The sequence below is a fragment of the Mastomys coucha genome, unplaced genomic scaffold (genome assembly GCF_008632895.1).
Source record: "Mastomys coucha isolate ucsf_1 unplaced genomic scaffold, UCSF_Mcou_1 pScaffold23, whole genome shotgun sequence".
In the NCBI taxonomy this organism is placed as follows: domain Eukaryota; kingdom Metazoa; phylum Chordata; class Mammalia; order Rodentia; family Muridae; genus Mastomys; species Mastomys coucha.
In genome coordinates this window covers 105,401,845-105,423,357 of record NW_022196906.1, presented here as the reverse complement: position 1 = coordinate 105,423,357, position 21,513 = coordinate 105,401,845, and the positions used below count along the sequence as shown (strand labels likewise).

At 47.3% G+C, this 21,513-nt stretch overlaps 1 protein-coding gene across 1 annotated transcript in view; it reads right to left on the bottom strand.

The window, feature by feature from the left end:
* The window catches only part of Dclk3 (doublecortin like kinase 3), a 55,539-nt gene that overhangs the window by 8,862 nt on the left and 25,164 nt on the right, over positions 1–21,513 (bottom strand). The window contains exon 2 of the mRNA XM_031345354.1: positions 12,903–14,743. Within this exon, the coding sequence (XP_031201214.1) occupies positions 12,903–14,743 (1,841 nt within the window). The remainder of the gene's footprint in view (positions 1–12,902; positions 14,744–21,513) is intronic.

Below are 21,513 nucleotides of genomic sequence, written 5' to 3'. Positions count from 1 at the left end.
TTGTTTGTTTCTTTGTTTTTTTGGAGGGGAAACTGGGAATGGAGAAATTTACATGTAAATAAAAAAAGAGAGAGAGAGAATGGCACCTGAGTGGCCTCTTCGGTCTCAAGTAGAAGCACAACTTTCTGACCTACAGGGAAGATTGTAAAATCACTCTCTGGCCATCAGCTTCCGGATAAAGAATACGAACACACCATTGTGACCTCCCAGAATTCAGCCGTGGGCCTGTCAATCAACTGGGCCTGTCAATCAACTAGGCGGGAAAGCCCGTCAGGGAGAGCCGTCATTCTAGAGACTTTGGCAGCAGGGGAAAGCCTTTCTGAAGTGTAGGTGATACAGATCAGCATAGCCGTCCGCAGCCGTTGTCTAATCTCCCCACTTGGGAATATGTGTAACACAGAGGGGTCCTTCTGAGCATCAATCTCCTGAAAATGCTGCCCTTCCCTGCCGTAAGCACAACTGTCTCCACACTGTCCTCTGTGTATCAAGTCTAAATTCTCTCAATGGAGATTTCAAAACAGAAGCTTGAGGGAGATCCTGATGGCATCATATCGTCACACATGAGGTTCCTGCTCATGAGCTGGCACCTCCACAAGCTGCATGTGTCTTAATTGCTGAGTCCGGGTCAAAACTGGTAGATGAGTGGAAACGATGACAAAGGAGAAGGCTGGAAAACTCACCAAGGCTGACGGCTAAGAAAGCATGGAGTGTGGTGCACACATCCCTGCAGTGCTGTGCCCACGCCCCCACAGTGCAGTTCACACATCCCTGCAGTGTTGTGCACACGTCCCCGCAGTGAGGTGCACATGTCCCTGCAGTGCGGTGCGCACATCCCTGCAGTGCGCTGCACACGTCCCTGCAGTGAGGTGCACACGTCCCTGCAGTGAGGTGCACACATCCCTGCAGTGCGGTGCACACATCCCCACAGTGAGGTGCGCACATCCCTGCAGTGCAGTGCACACGTCCCTGCCTGCCCATCCAGGAGCCACTGCACTTCTGATCCTTACCTAGTTCCCTCTCACTTCCATTCTATAACGTGCTTTTCTTCCTTAATAAGCTATCTCTGTTTCTACAACTATCCGTGTGTCCTGGGCCCATTTCCATGTTCTGAGAACCTGAAAATCTCAGTAAGGGTGTCCTGCAGACCCCATCCAAACCTCTACACATCGTCTCCTAAATTAACGTGGTCAAGAACAAACCATAGGTTCAGACCCCAAATCCAGTTCTGCCCACTCTGCACACAGAGGCAGATGCAGCCTGAAAGAAGCAATGTAGTAATTTAAGCTGGAAAGTCTAGCCGGGAAGGAAAGGAACACAAAATATTGTTGGCGCCTAGAATTGCCAGATGGACCGTCTCCATCCATCATATGACTATGTAATTGTTCAGGAAAAAAAAATGCTCCCCGCAAAAATATTTGCAAATATTTCCAGCCAAATGATCAGAATCAAAAGTATCTGGCTAATTCAATACACCAAAATAAAATAGGTACTTCTGTCAAAAAGTAATCGGAGACCCGCCATTCCAAAGCCCACCCCCCACTGGGCCAGTAGAGGCCAGATAAAATGTTCCAGGAACTCAGGCTTTGATTTAAAAATGTATTATGTTTTGTGTCCTGTGTATGTCTTCGAAACAGCACATCAGTTTTTTTTTTTAAATGACTCTATGGGGCCTGTCTAAATCATAGCATGATGTTCTTGTCTCTTCGGAGTTTTCCCACCTGGAACACCACCCATTGCTGGGAAGGGCCAGTGCGGTAGAGACTCCGGTCCTACTGTCATGGTTTCTTTAATAGTTTCAGAGTTGTCTATTATTATTTTTATGTGTTTCTCAATTTATTTTTGTGAGAGGTGGTACATTGGGCACGTATTGTAGAGATACAGGCATCCGTGCAAGCATGATGGCATTGACTGCCTCCCCATCTTTTTTAGTGAGACAGATCTCTCACTGAACTTGAAGCTTCAGCTAGGCTGGCTGGCCAGCAAGTTCCTGGTACCCACCTGTCTCCGTTCCCCAACACATCGAGTACAGGTGCACAGTCATGCTCAACATTCATGTGGGTGCCAGGGATTTGAACTCAGGCCCTCTTGCTTTCATAGCAAGCACTTTTACCCAATGACCTGTCTCCTCAACCCTTCTCAAAGTTGTCACTGGCTTCACTATGTATCTTAATACGTTGTTTCACACCACTACCTGTCTTACCGTCAAGTCAGACCTCCACCCAAACAGGAAACTTGTCTCTAATACATCTCTCCACCAGACACTTGTTCATCTCAGATCCATTCCTGCCGACCCCAAAGTCCATGCATACCTGCTTTCTCCATATTCCCCTCTGGGAAGCAAGGACCATGAACAGCCCACCCCACCCGACCCCACCCCACCCTACCCCAAGCTGGCTTTCTCAATTCTCTAAGTTATGATCCAAGAACTCCTGGCAAGTCCTTTATGGGGCTTTGTTTCTGGTGTGGAGATAGGGTACACTCAGGACTCTCATCTGGCCAGGCTGCCAAAGGCCCCATTCAATGTCCACTTCAATGCCTATGTCTCAAAAAGCCTTTCTGGCTTTCCTGGGTTTGGAAGCCATCCTGTCCTGGATCTACGTGCCTGTGTCTCAGCTTACCCACAACCCACATCTTCAGGTTTATCTAAACTCGCTGTTCTGGGCCATGCTCTTGCTGTGCTGATTCAGGCCCACTGACAGACAGTATTTTCAATGATGGCTGCACACAGCATGAATGACTGACTGGCCTGTCTGTCTATGCTCCTCCCCTTTCCAGCCACACCAGATTGTCCTGCTTGGAATCCAGGCGGTCTGCATTAGTGATGGAAGCATTGGGTAACTACACATGTGCCCCAAGGACTTAATGCAGCTGGTACTCTACCAACTGAGTGACATCCGTGTCCCTCAAGAGAGACCTTTATGTTGTCATCAATTGGCCTCCACTCTGCCCTTCCATAGTACATCAATTTAACCATGGTTACGCAATCAGTAGTGAGGTGCATGCCTATAATCCTAGCACTCAGGAGGGTAGGAAATTCCAGGCCACGTTCCGCTGTACAGTAAGGAAGACCCTATCTCAAAAAAAACGAACATGCAAACAAGTCTTAATAAAATTTAAAATGTACTTCTAGTCTCTAAGCAGCAGGGGGCGGCAGAGGACAGTCCAGCAGCAAGGCACCCTTTAACATTAGGCTTGGAGTAGGCCCATTTATCTCTGCTAAATCCCTGCCTGGATCTTCGTGGTTCTTTGGGCCATTTCCCTCCAAAGCACATTTCCAACTAACAAGGACTGAAGTGATCTTAGCAGCCACAGCATATCAAAGTGCCAGTGCCACAAACTAATTTACACTGGAACATAAAAGGGACTGTAATCTCTGACCATCAGGTTTACAGCCACACTGTTCACAGTAGCCAGGAAATGGAACCAACCTAGGAGTCCACCCACTGAAGAAGGGAAAAAAAAATGTGGCTCGCTACACAATGATACATTATGCAGCCATAGGGAGAATGGGATCATGACATTTGCAGAGAAAACAAACAGAACTGGGTATTATTACATTAAGCATCCTAGACTCAGAAAGAAAAAAAAAATGCCACATCTCCTCACATACAGATCCTAGACTTTCATATTTACGTGTGTGTAGAGAGATGGTGAGTACAGGTCATACAGAGGAGGGGGCGGCAAGAGGCAGATGGGGGTTCTGAGGAGGGAAAGGAAAAGAACAAAGAGTGCTTAATGAACGTGGCGTATGCCGGGGAGCCACGCAGGCCGGAGCACAGTCTCTAGGCCACATGTCTTTTTAGCAGAGGGCAGCCTGCTGAGGGGAGGACAGTCAGACATCCGTGCTTCCTGAGTTGAATCTGATAGTTTCATATTGCTCTGTACTTCACATCACTGCTGTGTCACCGGAGAAGATGAGAATCAAAGGAGATGAGGGAATGCAGCTTCATACTCACCCATCCTGTTGCTCTCTCTGAGAGTTGGTTCCCCAGCCCGTAGACTCCATTACCACACAGCCAACCTCCCAACTTAAAACACACAGCCCATTTCTACACACCCCTCAGTTACTGTTCTATTTTGTGATCTCCTTCACACACACACACACACACACACCATGCATCTTGAAACAGATCCCTGTATCTACTACATGAATATTTTCACCGTCTGTGATCCCCTGAACTTAGTCAAGCTCGCATTGCCATAATTACCCGGGAGTCTTCTTGCTCCATCAAAAAGATGAGTCCCACACTAACTAGCTGCAGATCAAGACACCAGGGTCCTCTCTCCTCACCCACCATCCCACCCCATCCACAGGGATGACCACCTGCCCCTATTCACTCAGCTGAATGCCAAAAACAACAGAGAGCTTACCTCGGCCCCAGCCCCAGATTCCTCCCCTGACCTTACCTCACCCACAACACACAGGACTTCCAGAAGATGAAATGATAATCAGATTATTCTGGAAGAAACTGAGCCTAGGGAGAGCTAAATCTTAGAAACTCACAGGAGAGATCTACTTAACTGCTTTCTCCAACTCAAAGAATCTTGAGAAATTTAATCTCCGATCCTCAAAGGGCTCACGAGAAGACATTCTCCAAAGAAGGTGGCAACAAACTATCGCCAGTATACGCTAACAAAATGACCTGAACTAAAGCCCTGTTCCAACTAACTCCATCTCTCGTGATTCCGTGTTATTGTTGAAATCTGTGTTTCTTAATTTCATTCTCATCCTGATGAGATGTGCCACCATGGTTACTACCAATGCTTAGAATTGTTAATGCCTGAGGCATTAGTAAGAAAACCGGGGTGCATGCCTAGCTTCTAGCTAAGGATAGAGTTAGACCTGGTAGAAGAAATGCCTGTGGATCATGGAGAATTTCTACCACTGAGTCCGTCTTGAATATCGTAGCAGAAGGGAGAGGGGAAAAGGACATAGAGAATTAAGGTCAACAAAATGATGGAAGACGTCTACATCAGAGGAAGAATGGGCAAGAGACGTGTGGCCAGGTCCTTTTCATCCTAGGCTTTCCTTACCACCCTTACGAACATGTAACAGTGCACAGCTCCAGCCAGATCCAGTAATTAGACGGCTAGACAAACCTACTTCATCCTGGAACCAGCAGGAAAGGATCTGGCTTTGTCTTCACCCAAGCTGTGACCTGCCCCTACCATGCCACCTAACCCTGCTACTCCACTCCAAGCACTCAGAGCTATAGTACCTTGGAACAGTGACAAGAGGTGACTCAAGACCCAGGACTCAGGGCTCAGGAAAGGTAACGCTCCGCACATCTGCGAAAGGAGCAACTGATCATCCGCCGCCCATCTCATTCCTTCCAGCTCCTTCCCTGAACAGGACTCAACTCTCCTTCCACTAGATGAGATGTTTCTAGAAGGACTCTGCTTGAGCCTAATGTCTCTTCCATCACCACCCGCTGACCCAGATGTCTTGGCTGGGGCTGCCTAGCCTGTATAGTCCCCATCCTGGGCGAGCTGGTCTAATTACCACCTCTTCTTAGACTCCTGTGGCTTCCTCCCTCCTTCCCTGGGATTCAGTCAACACTATCCCATTCCCTCCAGGGGACCACGTACAGGCAGAAGAAGCAATTAACATGGATATTTCTGCAAGCTGGAAAGTCTCATAATTAAAACTTTCTGTGCAAGATCTCAGGAGTCTAAATAACCCTAAGGGTAGAAGAATTCTAATATCAGGAAATGAGATCAGTGGGACCAGATGAACTTGGCAATACAGGAGGCCTGAAATGTTACTCCAGGGCCTAATTATCAGATGTAAAGATTTCTGTTGATTAAAACATCATGATAAGGAGCTATGTTCATTAAGAGCTTTTAGTGTGCTCAGAAAATGTCTGTAAAAGCAACTGTACTTACAGTCTGCTGCTCAGTCAGAAGTTGGTGCTAAAATAAGTATTCCCCAGGATTAGAAAAGATAGATCTAATAGAGAGCCAGCAGCCACCTCTTCAAGGAAGGAGCATTGATTTGACAGCACATGTAGGTAAGTGAAGAACAGCAACTGATGGATGCTGATCACCATGGCAACAATGGCAAATACTGAATCTTGGAAAACCAAACACATTTGCAACATAATTATTCTATCAACAAGCTTGGAAAGAGTATCTATCTAAGCCCAGATAACAGCAGTTGTCAAGTCCAGCAGAAGCCTCATCTTTGTCTGAAGAAAACCAAAAGCCTGGTGCTGGGTAGCGCTTAGACTCTAGACATGATATGCCAAACTTTACTTAGGCTGAAAAAGGACAAATGTGTTTCATGAGTGGAATAGACACCTGTTTCAACAAGTGCCCCCCTGACAGGTCACCCAGGAAGGCCCAGGGAGAGCCGCAAGGCATTGCCTCTTACACAAAAGATGGCTCACACACAGCTTTCTGCTATTTGTGAAACCATACATGTATACACACACACACACACACACACACACACACACACACACACACACACCACTGCCTCAAAGCACTAAAAGATCTCAGCTGTGATATTTAATTCTACAAAGATCTGTGCCTGCTGAACCTTGCAGAGATATTTGTCTACACCTAACACATCACCTTTCTACTGCCCAGAGGAATTTCACATGCTCAACCAGCCACAGAGCTCACTCTTTAGTGACACACTGCTGCCTGGTCCATCCCTCACACCAGAAGAACAAGCTGAGCCACAGACAGATTCCAGGACCTTGTCCTGGCCAGAAAACACAAGGTAAGCCAGCTGTCCCCAAGTGAAAATAGTCCCGGAGGACCCCTGATCTCACATGTGGAAACTGTGGGCATGGGGAACGGGTGGGCTGCATTAGTCAATGTGTGTAGGAAATCCCCAGCTCACAGGTCCTACCCAGAGCTCTCAGAAGAGCCTCCTGCTTCAAGCGTTCAGTACAAAACAGCAAATGGAAGAACAAAGACTCTGGAGAGAGTTTGGACATCAAATGGGAAAAATGTCTCTGTCCAGACCCAGAAAACAGAAACCACAGAAAGACTGAATAATGGGAGCTATAACTCAGCTTACAGCATGCCCGCCTAGCATACTAGAATCCTGCATTCATTCCCACAAACCAGGTGTGGCACACACCTGTAACCCCAGCATGAGCAAGATGAAGGAAAGATGGTCAGATGTTCAAGGTCATCCTCAGGCTACACAACAAGTTTGAGGCAAGTCTGGGATATGTCAGTGAATATATTAGCCAAAAAAAAAATTGATAACAATAATAAAGAATTTTTAAAAGCAATAGAGAAGGGACAAGAACACTAGCAAATATAAAAACTCAATTTCCACCAAGAGAGTTATTGGAGGCTAATTCAGACCATGGAGGCAGGCAGCCAAATTATTCTTGCAATTCTATTAAAGTTGGCAAAAACAGGAGGACCTGAGTTAATGGTCAACATAAACCTCGTTTCACCAGAAAATGAGCTTGACTCAGACTGCCTTCAGCCTGCTTGCTCATGGGGGCAATTCACAGACAGAGCTCTGCAGCCTGGAGAATTAAAGGGGACACACTACATCCCTGGCCCCTTTGCCCTGTCAAAAACAAAAATCAAACAAAAGACAAAAAAAAAAAAAAAAAAAAAAAAAAAAAAAAAAAAAAAAAACATGTGACTTATTGGCACAACTGTCTCATTCACTATTGCTTTATCTGAAGAAAACTAGGCTTCCTGATAAATGCCTGAGCACCACGGTCCTTTCAATATACTTATCTCAATGATATCAGCAGCCACGGGAGTGTTTGCTGTCTCCCAGGCAGCAGAGAATGATGGTATCCAACTCATGTCTGTTAAGTGTACACTGTGTGGAAAAACTGATCTCAGTTTCATGGTAGAGTCTGAATAAAATCATGCCTGCTTTCATGAACCTGTCTTTCCAGGGAGAGAAGGAAGAAATGGAAGGAATGTAGAGCCGTGGAAGATGGCTCAGTGGGTAAAACGACTTATGCAAGCCTGATGGTGTGGGTTAAGTCTCTGGAACTAATATAAAAAGCCAGGTGCAGGTGCAGACACATGGAATCCCAGCCCTCCCACAGGAGGGTAGGGACAGAGACAGATGGGGATGTGTCCACAAGTTCCAGAGGCAGCTGCCTTGTCCGGCACAGAAACAGTAACAGGAAAGACTCTCCCACAAGATGGAAGGAGAAAACCAACTCTGGAAAGTTATCCTCTGACCTCCATGTGTGCATCATGGCATGTGCACACCTGCACTCACATACATGCATAGCACATACACAGATGCACAGTGCATACACACACACACACACACACACACAATGTTGTTGTTGATGATGGTGGTGGTGGTGGTGGTGGTGGTGGTGGTAGTAGTGGTGGTGATAAATATTTTTAGTTTAGTTTGAATATTGGACTGTGTACTGGTCAGGTGTGTTGACTTGACAAAAAAAAAAAAAAAACTTAGAGTTACCTGGGGAAAGAATCTCAACTGAGAAAATGTCACAACCATTGGGTTGCCTGTGGGCAAATCTATAAATCATCTTCTTGATTAATGACCAGAGTATGAGGGTCTAGGCCACTGTGAGAGGAGCCACTCGTGGGCAGGGAGTTCTGTGCTGTATGAGAAAGCAGGCTGACCCAGAACACGAGAACAAGCCAGGAAGCAGCATCCATTGGTGGTCTTTGTTTCAGTTACAGTCTCCAGGCTCTTGCCTTGAGTTCCCACCTTGGCTCCTCCAGTGGACTATGACCCAGAATTTGTAACCCAAATAAACCTTCTCCCCCTAGTTTGCTTTTGATCACGTTGCTGGTGAGCTGGCTCAGTTGGGTTAGAAAAAAAAAAATGCTTGCCACTAAGCCTGAAGACCTGAGTTCCTTCTTCAGGACTCATATGGCAAAGAGAGAGAGCCGACCCTTCAACTTGTGCCCCCTTGAAAGGTGGCAGGCTCATAGCTACCTGCCACCCGCCTCCCTCAACACACAACACATAAATAAATCTGTGATTCATTTTTAAATATTTTTTAATTATTTATTTATTTTGCCTGCATGTTTACCCGTACACCATGTAGATGCCTGGTGCCCAAGGAGGCCAGGAAAGGACATTGGATCCCCTGGAATTGAAGTCACAGGTAGTTGGAATCAAACCCAGGTCCTCTGAAAGAACACCAGTACCCTTAAACACTGAGCTATCTCTCCAGCCCCCAATAATTTTCCTTCTAATTAAGAATAGAATGTGCCACATGGCGATGGGAATGTGTCAGGTGGCGATCACAGCTATGAAGAAGAAAACAGGACAGAGATACCAGATGGTGACAGTGTGAGATTTGTTGTGACTAAGACTCCCAGGAATGTCATGACAAGACACACTGGCTTCCTTACTGTAACACTGCAATCAATAAGAGAGAGAATGAGCACTCAGCTGGGATCTTTGTCTAACTCAGAGAGCACCCAAAACTCTCAGCAGATTAGCAGATTTGGAAGACTGAATTGGGGACAGTTTGAGGATGCTTTGGGGTGTGCAGGTGGGGAAGTAAGAGTAGTTCCTTGGCGTCCCTGTTGAGACAGGGTCTTTAGAAGACCAAGCTGCCATTCCATAGACAGTTACCCAACCCAGACACTATTGTGGATGCCAACAAGTGCTGGCTGACAGGAGCCTAAGAGAGCTGTCTCCTGAGAGGCTCTGCCAGTGCCTGACTAATACAGAAGTGAATGCTCACAGCCATCCATTGGACTGAGCACAGGGTCCCCAGTGGAGAAGCTAGAGAAAGGACCTAAGGAGCTGAAGGGGTCTGTAGCCCTATAGGAGGAACAACCATATGAACTAACCAGTAACCCCAGAGCTCCCAGGGTCTAAACCACCAACCAAAGAGTACACATGGTGGGACTCATGGCTCCAGCTGCATATGTAGCAGAGGATGTCCTTGTGGGACATCAATGAGAGGAGAGACCCTTGGTCTTGTGAAGGCTTGATGCCCTAGTGTAGGGGAATGCCAGGACAGGGAAGTGGGAGAGGGTGGGTTAGTGAGCAGGGGGAGGGGTTATGGGATAGGGGGGGATTTCAGGGGGATAAAATTTGCAATGTAAATAAAGAAAACATCTAATAATAGATAAATAAATAAATAAATAAATAAATAAATAAATAAATAAATAAGAAGGCCAGACTGCTCCCACACTGGAGAAAGTCAAGGGTGATCTTCATGCCTTGACCCCCCCTGCATCTACCTCCCAAGTGCTGGGCCACAGGCATGTAGCACTATGTCTGACTGACTGACTGACTGACTGACAACTGGCAGACTGACTGAGGGTCTTGTTCCCATGTGCAGGCAGGAGGAGGAGGCAACTGTCATGGGAACATTGACCACGTTCACAACTTAAACAATACATTATTACAAAGAGGCTTTTTGTTTTCCCTTGGTCCACCCAAGACACAGTGGTCCTACGGGAAGCAGGTGGGCATCCTGTAGTGTTTTTACATTGAGCAGGAGCATGCCATAACCAAGCTGGGACTAATGAGCTGGCTTCTGTGTGTCAGGGAGCTGCTGCTTTTTCTCATGTCTACTGTTGCCTAGCCATCCAAGGCACACTGTTCATGTTCTGTTCTTATTAAATCAGGAACTTAAGGCCAAGGAGATGGCCTTGAGTAAAGATCGCGACCAGACTAACCTAGACACCTTCATTTCATCCCTCGAAAAAAAGTAAAAGTGGAAAGTGAAATCTGGCTCCACAAAGCTGACCTCTGACCTCTATATACGGTGCCATTGCATGCATGCTCCATACCCACCTCTCTCTCTCTCTCTCTTTCTTTCTCTCTCTCTCTCTCTCACACACACACACACCTTCATCACCTGAGGATGTATTTGGTTGTTTAATCACATGCATATGTGAGTGTACTGTCTGTGTGTGCATGTGCACATGTGTTCAGATGCCTGGGGATGTTAGGAAAGGAATGTTGGATGCTCTGGAGCTGCAGTTTTAGGCAGTTGTGAGACTCCAACCATGGATGCTGGGTACTAAAGTCAAGTCCTCTAGCAGCCAGCACCTTTAATCACCGACTCATCTCTCCAGCACCAAAAGAAATTTTTTTTTAAATAAAACAAAAAAGTCAGGAAACTACATGTTATGTGGCTATTTGCTTTTAAGCAAAGCCTTCATTCTTTGTGAGGTCAAAGAGGAAGGCTCTTGGGACTCATGGCACTTAGAAAGCTATCAGGCTCATGAGGTCCCTTCCCCCAAGGTTATGTAAAGACACCAAACGGCTGCTATAGGAGACTCTACTGTGACGCTGCCTGCAGGTCGAGTGCCAGGGATCATGGGTGGGATCATGAGCATGCACACAGGGATGAACAGTGAAGCATCTGCCTTGAGTTGTCCACACTCCACTCCCCTAAGGTGCTCTAATAAAGCCATTGGTTCACCAAGCTAAACATAGTTAGTGTCATTTCTTTGTCATCTGTGCCCAGTCTGGATTGCATTGGATTTTGTTCCTGCCTCTCTAGAAAAAGTCATTCAACACTAAGGTCCAGAAAGGATAAGGCCTTAATCAAAAGAAAAAACAAACAAACAACAACACCACCAAAAAAAAAAAAAAAAAAAAAAAAAAAAAAAAAAAAAAAAAAAAAAAAAAAAAAAAAAAACCACGAAAACCAGGAAGCAAATTTGGTGGACCTGCTTTCCTGCACTGGATAGTTTTATGTCAACTTGACACAACTAAAGTCATCTGAGAGGAGGGAGTCTCAGCTCCATAAGATCAGGCTGTAGGCAAGCCTACAGGGCATTTACTTAATTAGTGGTTGGTGGGGAAGGGCTATCTCATTGTGGGTGGTACCACTCCTGGGCTGGAGGTCTTGGGTTCTATAAGAAAGCAAACTGAGCAAGCCAAGAGGAGTAAGTCAGTAAGCAGCATCCCTCCATGGCCTCTGCATCAGCTCCTGCCTCCAGGTTCTTGCCCTGTCCGAATGCCTGTCCTGATTCCTTTCAGTGAACAGTGATGTGGAAGTATAAGCCAAATCAACAATTTTCTCTCTCATTTGCTTTTGATCATGGTGTTCCCTCACAGCAACAGAAACCAAGACACTCCCCTACCAACCTCCTGTGATCCACACACACGTCTCTCCAACCCTGCAAACTGGGAACGCCTTGGCATACCATTGTCCTCAAAGAGGACACAGGAAGAGTCAGAGAGTCAATGCAAAGCTCGAGGGAGAAGCCACCACCAGTAGACACTCACTGTCTATGCCAGAGGATATGTAAATGTTCAATAAATTAAGTCACAGGGTCACCACCAAAGCAAACATTTATCTCCTAGGGAAGAGGAAACATTTTCTGCCTTATTTAAATCAAAAGGTTCATATTTATTGAACAATCAAAACAAATTTATTCAGCAATTTAGGAACTATAGCCAAATTTTTAAGTACTGGCATGAGCATGTTAAAGAAGTGTAAGGGAATCTTCTTGAACACAAAGGTAACCCAAGGCGTGTCAGTCAGGGTTTCTATGCCTGCACAAACATCATGACCAAGAAGCAAGCTGGGGAGGAAAGGGTTTACTCAGCTTACCCTTCCACATTGCTGTTCAGCACCAAAGGATGTCAGGACTGGAACTCACACAGGGCAGGAACTTGGAGGCAAGAGCTGATGCAGAGACCATGGAGGGGTGCTGCTTACTGGCTTGCTTCCCCTGGCTTGCTCAGCTTGTTATCTTAGAGAAACCCAGGACTACCAGCCCCCACAAGGGGCCCTCTCACACTTGATCACTAATTGAGAAAATGCCTTACAGCTGGATCTCATGGAGGCATTTCCTCAAGGGAGGCTCCTTCCTCTGTGATAACTCCAGCCTGTGTCAAGTAGACACACAGAACCAGCTGGTACGCATGAAGAAGCAGTTGATATTCATCCTATCCTACCTTTTTATAGACCCCTCTTGTAAAAGCAAAACTCCAGACTTACCAGGAGGTTTTCCGGCTTCACATCGCGGTGGACGATCTTCTTGTCATGCATGTGGATGAGGGCCTTACACAAGTCTGTGATCATAGCTGCAGCATCAGGTTCTGGAAACTTCACATTTTCAATGATGGCATCGAACAGGTCCCCTCCCTGCACATACTCCATGATCAGGTAGATCTCTGCCTCTGTCTCATAGACCTCATGCAGTTTTACTATGTTGGGATGAGAGAGACTCTGGATGATTAAAATCTCACTGTCGACAATGTCCTCCTTACCCTGCAGCTGGGACTTGTCAATGATCTTCATGGCGTAAACCTGCTTGGTCTCTCGGTGCCTGCATTCCTTCACAGTGGCAAAGTTGCCGTCCCCAATGACCCGACCTATGTCATAGTGCTTCTCCACATCCGCTGAGATGATGCCCTTGGGCCTCAGCTTCTGGCCACTGGGTCGTTCTGGCCTCTTCTCTTCCAGCTTCTTCTTAGGCTCCTTTTCTAGCACCTTCTTCCCTCCTGAGCTGCCTGGCTTCTTCTCATGCTCTGCTTCCTTCTCCTCCCCTCGGGTTCTGGGAGGCTGTGGGGGTTCGGCCTGCTGCTCTCTCCGGAGCCAGGCAGCCTGCTTGTTCCTGCATGTGTGCCGGTTGTCTCTCCTCATGTCTACTGGCCCCTCCTCTACAGCTGGTGAACCTTCCACGAGGTCCTTCTGGGCCTTGGCTGCACCCTGAGGATGACTTTCCTGACCTTCGGAACCTCTGATCTCTTTCTTGTCTGAGTTGCTGAGAACTGTTGTCCTCAGTTCCTGAGGGGGATCCCTGGGGCTACCCCGATGGCTGTCACCCTTCCACCCTTCCTCTCCATCTGTTGATTTTGCCTCAGAAGGCCTCCTGCAGCTCTTGGTCCTCACCAACTTCTCAGAATCCCTCTTCTGACCCCTCCCGAGGTCCAGCTCACTGGTTCCCAGAGGGCATTGCTCCTTCTGCAGGCCCAACTGCAGCTCTCTTTCTCGCTTACACTTCTCACACCTGACGATCTCCCCGGAGGTCTTTTCAATCTCCACCCCCAGGTGCTTCTCTCCACTTGCATGAGTCTCCTCCTGAGTGGCTTCCCTAGGTGAAGGCAGGCCACGAGGTTCTGACTCTTGTTTCTCTCTTCCCCACTTCTGAGCCCTCACCTTGTCTTCCGGGGCCAGCTCTGTGGAAGTCTTGCCCTGATGCCTAGCGACTGCCTTACTCCCCATCACCTCACTGTAGCTTCCTGCCTCCCCACAGCGGTGACTTCCTTTCAGAAGCTTGCTGGGAAGCCTGCTTCTGAGCCTTGGGGAGGGGACTCTACTGTGAGGGGCCAGGGCAAGAGCCCGGTTCTTAGGATACAGCTCCTCCATTGCCAACTGGATACTCTTCAGTGTCAGCGGCTCTTTGCCCATAGCTATGAAAGCATCACCTTCCCGAAAGAAGTCAGACACACTCTTGACCTCCCTGCCCTTGAGGGTGAAAAGCTTGCGCACACGGTCATTCTTCCAGCGTGGGAAGCCCAAGGCTTCGGAGATGTCCGATAGGAGCTGCTCAAAGGTCTGCACTGATCGCCTGTTGAGGAGCAGGGTGGCCTTGCGGAGGGGCTGCCCACCCAGCTTCACTACTGTCACCACCCTGGGCTTCAGTGGGCTATGCTCAGCGCGGACTGAGTGGAGGCTACCCTGAGGGCTGAACATTGGCATGATGGCCCCACGTGGCCCCAGGACTGGCTTCTCCAGAGGTCCTCGTCCTGCAGGCAGCCAGGAGCCTGGCAGCTTTCTCTCAGAGATCTTCGAGCTTAAGCATTTTAGAGAATGTTCACATGGGCCTCGGTGGCCTGCAACAGGAAAAAAGACAAAGGAAGTTAGTCAAAGTGGGTTTAGAGAATCCTCTGGACTTCTGAATTGACCAAAGTAGGGACTGGAGAAGACAGGGGTTTCATTTCCCAGCCACAATAAATAAACAAACAAATAAGATGATAAATAGATGGTTGGGTAGATAGGTAGGTAGGTAGGTAGGTAGATAGGTAGATAGATAGATAGATAGATAGATAGATAGATAGATAGATAGACAGACAGACAGACAGACAGATATTCTATGATCCCTGTTTAAGAATGTGAAATGACAGAGCCTTTAAGCTTTATGTCTTAGCTTCAGTCTCCTCTGTGGGAGCCCAGAATGGAGCCAACAGGAGACTAGGTGGTTCTTTTCGAGAGGCCTCCCCTGAGCCAGGCCACCTGGGAAACCTAGAGTCAGGGCCTGGCCCACTGAACACAAGTTAAAGCCCCAAACTGTCTGCCTAGGATACAACATGAAGCTAAACATTTCAGAACTTTATGGGTCTCTGATCTTTCCTATCTTTTTGCACAGCTAGATTTTCATCTCCTACAAGGAAAGCTGTACGAGGAGATGGCATGATGGTAGCAGTTGAGGCAGACCAGGATTTCCATCCTGGAGTGACCCCTAACTATTTCTATATACTCAGGCAAAGTTTTGGGGTTTTTTTGTTGTTGGTGGTGGTGGTGGTGGTGGTGGTTTTTGGTTTTTTGTTTTTGCTTTTTTATTAACCTATGACAATAGGAAGGTAACATTTCTCTCCCAGTTTTGTAGAGTAAATAGGAAAGTGGTCATAATTCATTTAACAAAATACTTACCCTATAATCTAAGTATCGGCTTCTTGCTATCATTTCATTCAGTTAAGGTACAAGTCTATTTACACAGCTTTGTCTGACATCAGAAATACTGCTGGGCCAATGTGGGGAGGGGGAAGGTGCTAAAGCTCTAAATTGAAAGTTTGCATAACTGGTTGGTGTAAAGATCTTGAGGATCTTGATCCAAGTAGAGAAACCTCATCTCTACAAGATTTTCTTTCTCTCCTTATTTAATATAAGATTTATCTCAGTGTTACAATGTGTGTTTAATAGTTACAATATACAAAGCCCTGGATTCTATCTCAGCACCAGAAAGAAAGAAAAAGAAAGAAAGAAAGAAAGAAAGAAAGAAAGAAAGAAAGAAAGAAAGAAAGGAAGGAAGGAAGGAAGGAAGGAAGGAAGGGAGGTAGAAAGGGAGGGAGGGAGGGAGGAAGGGAAGGAAGAAGGAAAAGAGGAAGGGAGGGAGGAAGGGAGGGAGGAAGAAGTAGGTATGGTCACACAAGCTTGTAACCCTGCACTGGGGATCTGAGGTAGGAAAATTGCCATGGATCTGAGGCCAGAGCCTAGGCCTATACAATGGGTCCCAGGTTCGCAGGCTACACAATGAGACCCTGTCTCAAATAAACACTCCAGGTACAACAGCACACGCCTTTAATCATAACACTCAGGAATCAGAGGCAGGTGGATTTCTGTGAGTCTAAGGCCAGCCTAGTCTACATGGTGAGCTCCAGGCAGCTGAAGGATACATAGTGAGACCTGTGTCAAAAACAAAAACAAAACAAAAAACCATGTATGGCTATGGTTAAGGTCACTGGCTGACCTTCCAAAAGACTCTAGGTGCTTGATTCCCAGCATGCCCAGAGCAGCTCACATACATATTGTTCCAGAGGATTCAATAGATTTCCTGGCCTCCTCCACCATCAGGCATACACATGCACATGGTACACATATTTACATGTAGTAAATAAACCCATGCACATAAAGTAAAATAATATTAGTTTTAAAAGGTTATAAGCATGGGGCAGGAGAGATGTTCCAGTGGTTAAGAGCACAAATTGGTCTTGCAGAGGACCAGCATCCATGTCAGGCAGTTTGTAACCACCTGTGACTCCAGCTCCAGAGGATCCAGTGACTTCTTGTAACCTCTGTAGGTACTGGACTAACACATGCGTGCATGCACACACACACACACACACACACACACACACACACAAATACTTTAAAATAAGGCAACAATATTTTTAAGTAACTATATTGTTTAAAATTTCAAAGTGATTACCTCAAAGTGTATTTGAATCAGCCACAGCAGAAGCCCCATTTGTACAGGGATGGACAGCTTGGCCCTCATGGCCACACAGAATGTGTTTTGTTTTTTAATTATAACATACAATCTGTTCTGAGACAATTTCTATCTAGGCACATTGTCGATCGGATGACAAAGTCATAGCTAGCACTGAGCTTCCCACATGCCATGAGTTTATGAGCTTGACAATCACAGTTACAGTTAAGGGATTTATTTATGGACATCTGTTATACCTTCTCGAAATCACTCTGCCCCAGTCGTAGACAGCAGGAACACTAAACTGCCTCCATGACTGCCCTGAGGAAGGTGATGAGGGAAGGTGGCCGTGAAATGCACACGTATGTGTGAAGGATGAGTGAAGAGGAAGAGAAAATAAGGATCCTCATGTATGGTAGGACCTTGATTCAGATTTATCAAACCCTTGGAACGGTGCCGCCCACAGTTACAGTGATCGCCCCATCTCAATGCCCCTGACCTGGACACTTCCTGGAGAACACGCTCATAGATTTGTCTCCTAGGTAATTCTAGACCCTGTTAAGTTGACAATCGGGATCAATAGCTGCAGACTTTTGGCCACAAACAACAGCATCGCTGTTTTGAGCACCAGGCATCGTCATTGCTGGAGGCACTGAATGGGCTGAAATGGGAGGGAAAAGAACAGACATTCGTCTTGCCTGGGGAAAACCACCCAGGAAAGCGGGTAACGGACAACTAGGCAAGAGTGGTCCATTTGCTCAGAGTTTGAGAAAACTTCACCTTGCAGCTGAAACATTGAATGAAGAAGGCCACCATTAAATCCTTAGTCTCATTAGCTGTGTGCATGCAGGAACAGCCTAGGATCCTTCTGACTTTCCAGTCTCTCCACCTGCCTGTCACTTTGTCATCTGAGGAAATGCCTCCATCAGATTGGCTCACCGGCACATCTGCTGGCATTCTCTTGATTGTTGACTAATGTGGGAGGGCCCACTGTGGAAGGTTCCACCCCTTGCAGATGGGCCTGGGGTGCATTAGAAAAAGAGCTGACCTTGAGCTTGGGAGCAAGCCAATTGACAACATTCTCCCACGGTCCCCGCCTCTGCTCTTGTTTGGACTTCAGATCTGATGTCCCGCAAAGATGGACTATGATAGGTAAACCAAAGAAACGCTTTCCTCCCCCCCCACCCCACCCCCGAGTTGCTTTTGGTCATGGTGTGTATCCCAGCCATAGAAAGAAAAGCAAGACACAGCCAAACAGCCTCAGTGGCTCATTCACACATGCAAGCAAGACAATCATACACACAAAATTTTATTTTATTTTTATTCAGAAGGAAGAGAATTACAACCAGTTGCTACAAGACACAAGCAATGCCTGATTGTTTCTGAAGCCTTTAAAGACTATGTGGGAAAAAATAAAAATAAAAATTGGTGTCTTAAAATATCCTGTAACACCCAAACAAAATATATACATAAAAATTTAAAAATTATATCATCTAACACAGCATCATTAACTTGCTCTGCCTAGCAGGGAAATTCCCCCTAGAAATATTTTCAGTATTATCAGCCTTTCAGTTCCTGGTGATTCCTCCAGATTAACAGCAGTTGCCTCCAGACTCGGTGCTGCTAAGACTATTCACTCGGGAGGCAAGGGTAGAGCAGGACTGGGAGACATTTTCCTTCTGATTGAGTCGTTTGTTCTGGGCATGTTCCAGACGCCATTTGGGAACGAACACATTCTGCTCACTTGTGGCTATGAGACCAGAGAAACATCTGTGCAGTCCCCGATTGGTAATGCAAACATCCCAAGGAGAGTTTTCTAAATGAATTAAAAACTGGGAACATGGCAGAGACGCTGCTGTTCTGTACATTGAAAGCCCAGCCAGCGTTCCCATACGAAAGCTAGAAGTATTGAAAAGAAAGGAAGCCAAAGTGTCCTGTTGCTTTAAGCTGTCATCACCGGTAACACATCAAGCTCTTCCGAATGCTGTCACCTTGGTCTTTACCAGCCATGACGCTGACTGAGACACCCTGAGGGAGATTACATTTGTTTTTCTGCTCTTCTCTTAGAAGTGCCTCTGTTTTGCTGTTTTTCGTAGGTTTTATCTGCTGATCTGGTCTCCATTTCCCTAGGAGCCTCCAGGCACAGAAGTACCTCACCATCTCTGAGGGTGGCACCTGCCAGTCCTTAGCCTGTTCTGCCTGACTGTTGGCAGGTACGTCCCTAAGCTGTTCTCGATCGATCGCCATGGTAGATCGATAGCCATGGTAGAACGAGTGCGACTCCTGTATTGCCTCCAGTGTTCCTGGGGACCTTCTTTAAGGACAGGATCTCTCTGTCCCTGCACATCTTACAGGCATGACACATTTTGGTGCTGTCTTGTCCCTCCACTGGGAGTCCTGCCTGGCTGCAGGAAGTGGCCACTTCAGGATCCATATCTCCCACTTAGCTAGGAGTCTCAGCAAAAGTCACCCCCAGCCGGACAGTGGTGGCACACGCCTTTAATCCCAGCACTTGGGAGGCAGAGGCAGGCGGATTTCTGAGTTCGAGGCCAGCCTGGTCTACAGAGTGAGTTCCAGGACAACCAAGGCTACACAGAGAAACCCTGTCTCGAAAAACCAAAAAAACAAAACAAAACAAAACAAAAAAGTCACCCCCATAGGTGGCAAGGGGAGGGGGAAGGGAAGAGGGAGAGAAAAGGGGGAGAGGGAGGGGAAAGAAGAACCAACCCTAAAGACTGACAAGCAGGCTCTGAACTCTCCCCTGCTGTGCCTGCTGCCTCCTTGGGTGCCTATGTTAATGGTTAAGCCAGCAGCTTGCTGGCTTATTTCCAATTTGCTGCATTCTGTAGTGTAGGCCTTCCTGAACGTCTGAGTACACAGGAATCGCCTTAAGTTTGTTAAATACACACGGGTCTCCAGTCAGTCTTCTGGGAGTTGGGCCCTGGGATTTGCATTTCTCATAATCGATGTTACTGGTTCCTGTCCCATACTCTAAGAAGCAAGGACGAAATCAAAAGCCGGGGTCTCCTGGGAGGGTGGCTTGTCTGCAAGTGTCTAATTTTATAGTGAGAAACAAAAACATGGCACCCAGAACAGTGGTGAGGGACGTGCAAGATTCCTCTTCCACGGAGAAAATCGCGCAGGTGCAGACCTGAGCATACACCTCTATTGGCACCAGTTGCCGTTACAGTAAGAGAGCTAAGGAACATCTGGGAAGGCAGGTGTTACTGCACACAGGCTCCTGGGATCCTGGAAGAAGATAGCAGGCCAAATGCCTGAAGAGGGAACAGAAATTGGGGTGTCGCTGAGCTGGAAGAGTGCTCCCCTACATTCACGAAGCCCCTGGTTCTATCCCAACACTGCATAAGCTGGATGAAGTGGAGGGGGATGGTGGGGGGGTGGGGAGAACTGTAAAACCAGACCTTGGGAAATGGGAGCTGGAGAGTGAAAAGCTTAGAGCCATCCTCCAGTACATGGCAAGTTTACAGACAGCTTGAGACCTTGACTCAAAGAAAGAAAAGAGAACAAACATCTCGGCACTGGCTTGACCCTGTTCACCAGTCCTAGAAAGTTGGTTCAAGAACCTCTGAGCTACAGGGAGAAGGGAGGGGGCTACATTTCCAAAGCCTGTAAGACCTCTGGGCTCCAGGTGACCAGGTACAAGTGAGAAGGACCACACTCTGCCTGCCTTCCCCGCTCAGGCTCAGCGGAATCCTCTGAGGAGATGGAGGCAGTCAGAGGACAACAGAGGGAGGGGGCAGAGGTTGCATAGCAACGGGGGGAAGAGGAGGAGCCCCATTATACCTAAGGGACCGAATGCTCTGTGGACTGAGGTTGTAGGTGGAGGGCCTGTGTGAGCGGTAGGGCAGCCGGGACCCAGCGCACTGAGCATTAATATTAACATGGCCCCGCCTGTTCCCAGAGCTGCCTGTGATGGTGAAGCTTCTCTCTGACTGGGCATTCCAGCCTGGCATGTACTCTCCAGCTCCTCTTTCCTCTCACTGGTTCTGAAGTGGCCTGAATTCTTTTCTTGAACGGACCTGTCACCAGCGTTTCACGCCAATCCACCCTGCCCTCACGAGGCCCATCTCTAGGATATTTGAGAAGGCTGGCCTGCTTTGAGCCTCCAGGAGCTCTCCCTGGGGACAGCTGGCCTTTTCTTCCTGCCACCGGGTGTAATGTTTCCTCCCAGTTCACCTACAACTGCAGCCCCACCCACTCAGTGAAATCACAGAAGGGTGCAGTTTCCAGGCCCAGCTACTGCCTTTTATGACCTGAACTCTGTCCGAGGAAGTTCTCCGAAGTCTTGCTTGGGCTGAGTGCTAGATAAGGTGGTCTTTTTGATGGGCCTCGTTGGAAGCCCTCACCCCGCCTTCTGCCCACTCCTCCAACTAGCCACATGCTAAGATTTCACCATGGATTTGTCCCATCTAGTGACTCCAGATTCCCCAGCCCATTGGCCAGTGTCATACAGCACTTCAAACACACCAAGCCAAATGGAGCTTTAAAACACTTCCTCCGTAGGGTTTAAAGGCAAGACAGACATGCCTCACAGATTTCCTGCTTAAACAATTTGGCCTTCAAAGTTGCAGAACCTCTGGGAGGTAAAACCCCACTGGAGGAAGTAGATCTTTTGAGAGGCCCTGTTCTCTCTCTCTCTCTCTCTCTCTCTCTCTC